At 33.8% G+C, this 10,360-nt stretch overlaps 2 protein-coding genes across 2 annotated transcripts in view; both read right to left on the minus strand.

The window, feature by feature from the left end:
- The window catches only part of LOC133200881 (uncharacterized), a 2,646-nt gene extending 41 nt beyond the window's left edge, over positions 1-2,605 (minus strand). The window contains exons 1-4 of the mRNA XM_061336699.1: positions 2,590-2,605; positions 935-1,205; positions 436-552; positions 1-294 (exon numbers count right to left, since the gene is read on the minus strand). The exon at positions 1-294 is cut by the window's left edge and continues 41 nt beyond it. Of these exons, the coding sequence (XP_061192683.1) occupies positions 119-294; positions 436-552; positions 935-1,163 (522 nt within the window). The 5' untranslated portion in view covers positions 1,164-1,205; positions 2,590-2,605 and the 3' untranslated portion in view covers positions 1-118. The remainder of the gene's footprint in view (positions 295-435; positions 553-934; positions 1,206-2,589) is intronic.
- Positions 2,606-6,822: 4,217 nt separating this feature from the next.
- On the minus strand, positions 6,823-8,412 carry LOC133200677 (FMRFamide receptor-like). Its single transcript, XM_061336444.1, has 3 exons — positions 7,951-8,412; positions 7,229-7,660; positions 6,823-7,072 (listed from the first exon to the last, which is right to left on the minus strand). The coding sequence occupies exons 1-3, from the start codon at positions 8,395-8,397 to the stop codon at positions 6,848-6,850; spliced, it is 1,104 nt and encodes a 367-aa protein (XP_061192428.1). The 5' UTR covers positions 8,398-8,412; the 3' UTR covers positions 6,823-6,847.
- Positions 8,413-10,360: the final 1,948 nt, after the last annotated feature.

Raw genomic sequence — 10,360 nt, forward strand, 5'->3', positions numbered from 1 at the left:
GCAAAAAATTTGAAATTGAATAATTTGATATGCATAACAAAATAATTTTCTATACACATATAAAAATAATATATAAATTATTTCGTAAAACCTGAAAATAGGCATTTAACCAAATCAATTAGACTGGTTCCCCATAGTTTGGAAGTGAGGCAACATCGCAGTACTTAGGAGGGAGCATCCCCGCCGGTGACGTCTCCAACACGGTCCCTGGGACAAATTCACTGAGCATGATCGTATCATATGAAGGAGGTGCCTCATGTATCGCTATAGGGTCTTGAGAAGGTGTGTACACAACTGGATATAAAAGAAATTTTCTATACATTCCTCTTTTACGAAAATAATTTATTTTTTTTTTTAAGATTCATCATAAAATCTTGGAAATTTCAATGAAATTCTTTGAAATGATTTTTGGTCTTTGTTTTTTTTTCATTTTACCTGAGCAAGTCTGAAAGCACTGTGAGTTCCTAGGAGCAGGCGAAGCCTTCAGCCACTTCCTGGAAATTGACAGTTTACCAAGAATGGCTGTCCCCACGATGATAATAAGGCCTGCCACTGAAAAGTCAAATACATGAATATGGGACATAAATGATGTGTGCAGTCTTTTTATGAATTGTCAAAAGAGAATTTTATACTGTCTGTGACTAAAACAGTGAAAACCAAGCCAATATAATATGTAGAATAAATTAAATGCATATCAACTTATTCAGCAACAGACTGCTGCAAATTTAGTGATATTTTGCTACATCATGTACATACAGTTGTGCTAAAGTTCTTGTTTTCTTGAGGAAACAAAAATTTAAAAACAAAATGATGGTACTCTTATATTTAACTGAAATTTTACATTTAAAACTTATTTTATGTAATTCCGAGGCAAGAGATTTCACAAATAAGATAAATTATACACATTTGATATCCTGCTAGTATCAATTCTTACCCATTCCAAATACACACAGCATCACTGATATAGAATACTCAGACTTGAGGGCCTCCTTCATAAAAACTGCCCCTAGAATCAGAAAAATCAGCCCCAACAGTCCTGCACACACAAACCCCACCACCATCTGTTTAAAGAGCTTTGGTCCGAATTCATCCTTGTGGGTGAGGAGATTACGTTGCCGTTGTTGGTAATCAGTGTACGGTCTAAAGGTAGGCCTCTCACTCATTGTGTATATTTATTCTACATATCCTGAGCCTTGTTTTTTATCCTGGTAAAATAACAAAATTAAAGTCAATCTACTGCACACAGATTATAGTCTTTATATACTGGTATTGTTACCACATAACCTTCACAAAGCATATTTACATTAAAACAGTAGTATATATGACCCTTTACATGAAGTTTGCAATAGAAACATCCCTTTACATTCTTGACAATCCAAATCAAATTAAACTCCTTGAACCATGTTTTCTTCTATACAAAACATGATCAATCATTTGCAAAAGTAAAATGTTTAGCTATTCTTGAAAAACAGTTTAACACAGGTTTGGAGAAGGCCATTCCAAGTTTTTTTTTTCTGTTTAGCATCCATCCATCTTTCAAAAACCTACCTACCTATTCGCAAAAAAAAAAAACACACACACAAGACAAAAAATAAAACACAAACTTTAAAAATATGAATATGATGTCTTTCAAAGGATTTGATGCCATCAATATAGTTACTTCTTCTCAAAGATCGATAGATTTTTTTTTTTTAGCTAATTGAATGTATCAACTGCTTAAAATAAACCTAATATGACATTTTGTAGACAGATCATTAGAGAAAATGACAGAATTCAAAGAAATAGAACAGAATAATCAATTTTAGAACTCCTGATTTTGTTTGTTTTTTCTTATATAAAGTGTCAAAAACCAAGGCGCACGTGGAAACATGGAAAAAAAACTTGGAATGGCCTAAAGTGAAAAGAGGTAATATAATAAACAATCGAAGAAAACACAAACAGGGAGACGGTAAGTAACAGATTAAGAAATTATACCCTTCTTTATGAAAGCTAGCACAAAAGGCATCACCACACTGATAGTATATTTTTAAAAACATCATTGACAGGAACTAGCCTAGCCAAGTGTGCTACTGTATAACATATTTATATCTTGTACCAGTTTCTGACCTGTGTGACCTCACCACATACAGTGTATGTTTATCAACATACACATACCAAAACTGGTTACACTATAAAAATAGATAATAAATGTAGGCCTAATATTGTCATAGACATAGAATATGCTGTCAGTGTAAATCATGTCTATATGGAAAGAAATTGATATAGGTACTGTATTTTGAAGATTACACTTCAGCACCCAGGATACATTTTAAGGAGTGCACCCTTTGGATATAAAAGTATTACATAAAAAACGAAGTACCAATTTCTTGCCACATCTAGGGTGACAAGGTGTAAACAGTAGGCCTATACATAGTCTATCTACTGAAGACTTTCATCGGTTATGTAACGTTAAATCATGAATAAACGTAAGTGTCGTTGGTATTAAGTCGTTATTTCAATATCTTAACATCTATACTTGATTTAATTTACAAACTGGAAGCATCATCGATGTCAAATAAAAGTACTAGCACAGATGTCAAGAAAACTTACTGTATAATTTAGTTTTGGCATTTCATTTCTATGATCAAATGTAAACTCTTAAGAGATTCCGAAAACACAGGACAAATAATCTTGGTCGGATATTTCCGGATATATATATTTCACATTATCCTGCTATATGGGTAATCCGACATGTTATGAATAACTTTTTCACATGAAATGCACATTCCGGTTGGGGTGAGGGTTCAAACTTAATCAAAAATGACAACGCAAAATTACACAAAATGCTGAGTTGGGATGGGGTCTATATTGATCTACAGGTACTGAGTAGTTTTACACCTCTTCAATTTGTATTTCCTTTTATGCCCCGCATCGAAGATTCGGGAGTATATAGTTTTTGCCATGTCCGTCTGTCTGTTTGTCTGTTTGTCCGCAAAAACTTTAACATTGCTCATAATTTTTGATTGGTTAAGCTATGGCTTGCATATTTCACATGTGTATTTCTTGTGACAATTAAGGCCTTTCTTTGGGTACCATCATATTTGACCTTTTGATCTTGACCTTGGAGTTTGACCCAGTTTTACAAATTTTCCCCAACTTTAACCTTGGCCATAACTTTTGAACAGTTGGTGCTAGGGCTTTCATACTTCACATCTTGTTTTCTAAAGAGGAAATCATGAAGTGTCATCAGTCCCCAGGATCATGAAATTTTATATTATACTGTATGTGTGCTGTATTATAAATTTTGTTTTATAATACAGCACACATAATATAAAATTTAAGATTTTATTTAAAAGCTGTTTCCCTTTCAAGTTGTTAGCCAGGTCATTCAAACACGCCGGAATTTTAATATTTTTCAAATAATAAACTTTTAAAAAGTTGTTACATACAAGTTAAAAAGGTACCAAAAGGGTTAAAAGCATGGAGTTAAGGATTTGGGGTGGATAGGGGCGGATGGGTGCGCTTTATACTGTGAATGAAAGTATTGTGCGCATTCATATAAAGCGCACCTTTGTCGGTTGCAATATATTGGTCACCAATTAGGTCACATAAGGTCGCCTAAACCAGAGGCACATGGACTATGCAAAAAATAATCAGCGGGGGCATGCTATACAAATAAACAGGACGAGCGTGCTTGCTTTGAGATGTGGTGAAGATAAATACAATCGAGTATTCAAATGTGCGACTGCTTTTGGTCACCTCATTCGTCACTGGTAAATTTCCTTGAAGAATCCCGATACTGTTTCTTCTGTCTATCTGTCTATTGTCTTGTTGATGTATAGACCTGTTGAGATTGCAGGACATCTCTAAATTGTTCAAAATATACTGTAAAGCAAATATTATTCGTGTCATCTTATATTAGCGATTCGTCATTTTGAAATCAATCCGCGGCGATTAATTTTCGCGACTTAGGAAACATTCTCTACAAAAACAAAGGAAAATAATTGATTCGCGGTGATAAATATTCGCGAATTACAGTAGGTCGCGAAACTCGCGAATATTTCTCGAACGCGAATAAAAGTTTGTTTACAGCACTGTTTGTAGTGTTTTCACTGGCAAGACGTATATCCTCAATGTGTAATTCTTCCAATCTTCGGGTTTCAATAGATCTTCCTGTACAGGCAGCAGAAAAGTAGTTATAACAATTTTTTTAAAATCATTTTGTGGAAAGACATTATCATGATCCTCGTTTGAATTAACCTCTCTGTATATTAGACAGCTGTCAACAAACGGTCTGGCTTCTATATACGGTTGGTCGCATGAAAAGTAAGAATAGAACTGGACTAGGAGTGCCCCTTGTTGTACTCCACTAACACAGGCACTTGACGTTTTAGATATTTTCTTTATAATTAAAACAAAATCCTATTCTCAGTATTCTGTTATTATTATCATAGTAGAGAATTTCGTTTAGTTATATTATATCAACTGTATACCTGGATGCAGAACTTTGAGATCTTTTTCTGTCACTCTTTAGAGCATAAACAGGTATCCCATTTTGAATTTTCGGTAATGATATATCATTGGGTTTTTTCCCGGAAATAAAAAAATAATATTCGGTAATGATAACCGACCAGTTTCAAAATTTTCGGTAATGCAATGCAGCCCACGATTTGATGCGAGACTACTCACCATAACTTGCTAAGTTCTTTGGAACAAAATCGTGTGCACTGAGACAGTAGAGAAAAAACGACATTATCCGAGAAAGTCTATAGCTGCTGCTGATCTTCAGCATAGCAAAGAGTGCCATGGTCAAACACTGTGCTAAAATCTATATGACTACAGTTTCTTGTGACTTGTCTTTATCTTTACGTATACATACATGTGTAAGGAACTGGGTCCCAAAGAACATGCAACCAAGACGAAAACCTTAATTTGATTATAAAATCTTCTAATATTATTGTCTGACTTCTTTTTACAATATGTTTGAAGCATTTTCATATTAATGTAAAATATAAAGTTATTTGCAAAATTACATTTTGGTCTTAGTCGTACGTTCTTTGTAAAATGGGGCCCTGAGTTTCAACACTAGGTCCTACCTCTTAAAGGCTGTTAGAATGTTTTATGTTTTATCATTGCTGGTGACAACTCTACTAACCTCTCTCTCTCTCTCTCTTTATAATTGAATGGCTGTTAAATTGACAGAACACCAGATCTCCAGATATTTGCTGTTTGAATTGTCTGGTGGCACTTCCTAAGATGACGACAAGCTATGGTGCCATTTTATTTACGAAATCTTTAAAGATTCTGGTGAGGATCAAATCTGAATCAGTTTATATTTTCCTCTATTGCCTCTTTTGAAGTGTGTTATTCACACTCTTGTTAACGTGGGTGTATGGCATGTCTGGGAATTCATATTCTTTTTTTATGGTGGATTTGTTTTATCTTCTTTGGCAAAAACGGACATATATATGTATATCGTTGTTATTTTTTGTTTCATTGTTTGTTTTACAATGCAATTTTATCTTCTTAATATTTTTCAACACTGGAAGAAATTTTGTCAATGGAACTGACACATGTATTTTTTTATTACTTAATAATATATATCTCTAGTGTATAGACGACTTGCAGTGTAATTGGTGTGCTTATTAAAAGTCGTAATCCTTCAGAGACAAAGTATAAGCATCTTTTCGACTTGTTTGATTTTAAAGACTTATATAAATACCTGGATAATTCGTGATCTAAATGTTTGACGATTTTAAGCATTTCTGAATGTAAAATTTAAGTATAACCTGCATATTGACTCGAGAAAAGGAGCATATTACTTGACAAAGAGGGATTTGTTTGGAAAATGCATACATGTATATATAAGAAATTTTTTCACCAGTATTAAAACAGAAATGTCGAGTTATGTTTATACACGAACGCTTCTATTTATCTCCGTGTAGCTTTTCATGGAATTTTCTTTCAAACAACAAATTGTTCGCTATAAAAAGCAGCACATTCAAGGTTGGTGTTTCAACAAAATCATGTGCTTAGCTTATTCCATTGATGTACTAATAACTAGGTTGGATAACGCTTGAATAAAAAAGTTATTAAAATAACCCTTTATGTTTACAAACATTTATTGTAAAATCCAGACAATCATAATTTCTGTATACTTAGGATTGTCCACACTAAATTCACAATAATGAAGTTCATGATCAGGAAATATTTGAATAATTATCGTCACGTGTAAATACACTGACACCGTTACGTGTTCATTGCCTTTAATACTAAAATTATGCATCGTCCCAGCCTAAACCTTTGCAGTCTTATAAGCATTAAAAAAATAATTAAAAAGTGCAAACATTTTATTAACACAACCTTTAAAACAGCAACACTCATCTATAAGAACGATAAGTAGAAGGAAAATAATAATGATAACAAATCCAAATATAAATTGTACATATCAAATATGGTTAAAAGATGCAAATATAAAGTTACTTTTATTACGACAAAAACTTCACATAACAGAATTTCGGGAAAACATCAACAATATTCTGGACAAGAAAACAAAAAACTGTCAAGTGTACGAAAACAAAAGATTTGAAGAAATATACATACAACAGTAAATACTTTTTCACTGTACAATATTGTTTTTATTGGATATTATTATTATAGAAAACCAAAAATATAGCACTTAGTTTGACCAGAATCTTTTGATTACAATGTCAACCCCGGTTTATCTTTGGGAAAAAGGGGGGGGGGGTCTATGTAATACATGTACCAAAAGTAGGTTTCTACTTGAGAGATTTTGGCGAGTTCACACATTTTAATTCAGAAATGTGTTTAGCACTGTTGCTTTACTCGTATGTGGCGTTCTCCATGATTAGGCTTTATAGGACATTTTGAATTTGGCCGTAGATAATGTGGTAGATGCCGTGGAGCTTGAGAAGGACTCCTCTCTTTCTCCCTTTCGGATTCCAATAACTCTGAACAACTCTTTGCGGAACTTGCGTGCACTGAGACAGTAGAGAAAAAAGTTGATAGAGGAGTTGATCACGATTCCAAGTTTGGCGACAGAAAATGCCTCGTTAACAATGCGCAGATCGGCCTGAAACAAATTATATTAATAACATATATTATAGCATAATGAACAGAGACATTCATAGTGAAAACGATTCAATTGCAAATAAGAATAAATCTTTAATGAACACTCTGTCTTGAACTTCTTTAACTGCAATTCGTGAATATTCTTAATCTAACTCACCGTTTCTGGCTGCATCATGAAGAAGCATTGCGTTATACACTGAAGGGCAATAAGGATGAGAAAAACGAATGTCACGGTCAAAAGAAGGCGGGTCATCTGGTTCTCTGCCCTCTTGGCCTTCTCCTGTCCTTTTATGCTCTTCCGGGTCGACATGCCTCTGTTGGCCCTGACAACGCGGCAGATGATCAGCATATTTAGGATGAAGATTGTAAGCCATGGAACCAGAACCAGAAACATGCAGTGTACCCAGAATTCATAGCGCTGACTTCCTTCACTGGCTCCAAACTCCGTGTGAGAGAAGGCATCATCTTCTGGATTTCTGTCGGACTCAGGAATCGGGTAGAAGGTCTTAAAATGGGGTGTGTTTATCAAAAAGCAAAGAAGAGCAATGATTCCTATCCCGATACCAGCTCTCTTGTCGCTGCACATCTCCTGTAACATTAGAGGCTAGGTCAAGTTTACGTTGCATTGTCATTTTTTGTGTTTGAAGGATTTTTGCAGTTTTCCCCAGCCCGTTTAAAAATCTCACAGATAATAGCAACAGTTTCAGATAGCAAAACTTATTTACAACAATTGTAGGAGGGATAATTAATTATTTTATGCTAGTAATTATTAAATTTATACACAAATATTGTCCGCCCTTAGTCATTAGGATGTGGGCTCTTAAAGTACTTATTGATACATGTTTTTTTTCACCATTCAGAATTGCGTCAGTTTCATACCTTTGCTTTCGTGAACCAACAAACTTGGATATAGCGGTCTACTGTCACCCCAACTGTCATCCAGATACTCCATACAACAAACAGAAAGAAAATAGGGTACCCAATATACGAGAAAAACACTCCAAACGCGTAGCTAGCCTTCACAGAGGGCGCCATCATCGGCAGACTGTCTGTGATAAAGAAGAAAATCAGGAGACCCATATCCGCCAGCGCTTGAGCAATGAGATATATCCCAGTAGAAGATCGCATGGATTTTCGGCTCCAGATGAGAATGGAGAAGATGTTCCCAATGAGTCCAATAATGACAAAAATGCAACCAAATATAGTGCTAGTCACCCAATGCATTTTCTTTGCCACAGCCATGACATCGTCTGCTACATTTGGGGCATCTGTAACTGTCCGGACTCCAGAGTCGGTAAAGCCAGCAATAGTAGAATTACCCGCCATTATTCGAAAACTTCTGTTATCTAGAAAATGTCAATATTACGAATCTTTCATCTAAAATTATTTCTCTATTTTATTTAGTTTGATAAGAAAGCTTCACTAGATACATAGGACTTCAGTGCGAACATTATTTTTTAAGTTGCTTTATTTTAAGGTTCATGGACCCTCTGCAAAGAGAGATAACCTTCACTGGTATAAATGGCTAGTATTCCTTGAAAACGTTGTCAGTTGGAAAAAGCGACACACAAGTTATGCTGAAATTGTTCGCATTTCAATTATAATTTACTTTATTTTTGGAAATCATATTAAAACAGAATTTTATTTGAGTGAACAAAGGAAGAATATAAAATTGAATTTGTTTAAAAAAAGAAATTTAAATCTCTCTTCACAATGATAATAATTTGTGATAGCTGTATAAAGATTTAAAAGTTTACTCACATTCTGCAGAAATATTATAATCTCCTTGTCGAATTATTTAAATATGAATAAAGATGAGTTGGACAGATGGTATTTTTATGAGGCGAGATTCAACCAATCAGGTCTTCGAGAAAGTTCGCGAGAATCCCGTGCTGAAGGGATTGGGTGATAATTATAAGCGATTATACCACGTAGTAACATTGTCAGTGTCATTTTCCGGAGGGGAGGATTAGTTCAAGTGGACAATTGAATTAAACGTAGTTTGTTTATCAGGAAGAAGGGTACTCTTGAAATCTATTGTCTTAATCCTGTAAACACTAGAAAGAGTTGCATGGACATTGGTCAAGAATTAGACTTCGTGAAATAAATGCTATAAGCGTCACTGTCTTACTTAAATTCTACTGTAAGTATTACATATAATAAGTGTATCAAGTAGTCACCGGTGTTATTTTTTTTAAACTTCCTATACCATTTCCATAGAGTTTCTTATTACGCCAAATACAGTGTATCAAAAATATTGAAGTGATCATAAGTTAAACAACATGGATACCGAGCACGCGTAAAATGCCATATTTGTGCAAATAAGAAAGGAAAATTCATAACTTTGTAAGAAAATTTTCTGTGAATTATCAGTCATCATTAATTTGTTCATTCTTACTGTAAATTTTATACAGTTTGCTACAATCTGATGAAGATCGAAAGCATTAATATATATATATATATATATATATATATATATATATATATATATATATATATATATATATATATATATATATATATATATATATATATATATATAAATGCATAAATCAAGGTCAGTAAATCACTTTTTCAACTGCTTAAAAGAAATTTTGTCCAGAATGGATGATAGTTCATTAAAAATCGTGTAAAAATAAGCTTAAATAGGGATTTTTTCCGTTACATTAACTTGGAGCAAAGAGTTCTTTTTATTTAAAGTGAAAATTTTATGACTAAAAATCTCATCTTTATAATTCTTGGTCTAGTTATTCGAAGGTCTTATCAATGAGACGTGTGGTTCTGTGGTCAAAGTGTCACTTCTTAAGTACTTTTCTTGTTCTGTGTCACATCGAACGCTTCTTGACAACATTTTCCTTGGGATATTGTTTCGCACATCCCAAAATAAAGATAAAAAACATTTACTGAAAAAGTACATTTGAAAAATAGCTGGCTTTTTTATGCAATGAAAGCCAACTGCAATTCTACGACCTATTCACTATTTTCTTTCAAGTATATTGAATTCTACAATAGTAAAGATATATTTATGTAGAATATTACAATCTATAATACTTTGTAAAAAAAAAATAGTAGTAAAGACTCTTGATAATTTGTGAGCTAGGAAATATTATCTCCGCTCTTAAATTTGTCTCAAAACAAAGAAAGTGATAATTACTACACAATATTAAAATCGCCACGTGTTCGGATATACCAGTTACACGTGACTGCAAAGGCAGAGTTGAATCACGTGGTTAATGAGGCCATTGCCTCACTAGATTATGGACAGCAAATGACGCAATCAATTCTTTGT

Source organism: Saccostrea echinata, unplaced genomic scaffold, assembly GCF_033153115.1.
Source record: "Saccostrea echinata isolate AGI-Se365-2 ecotype Australia unplaced genomic scaffold, CSIRO_AGI_Sech_v1 ptg000041l, whole genome shotgun sequence".
NCBI classification, from domain to species: domain Eukaryota; kingdom Metazoa; phylum Mollusca; class Bivalvia; order Ostreida; family Ostreidae; genus Saccostrea; species Saccostrea echinata.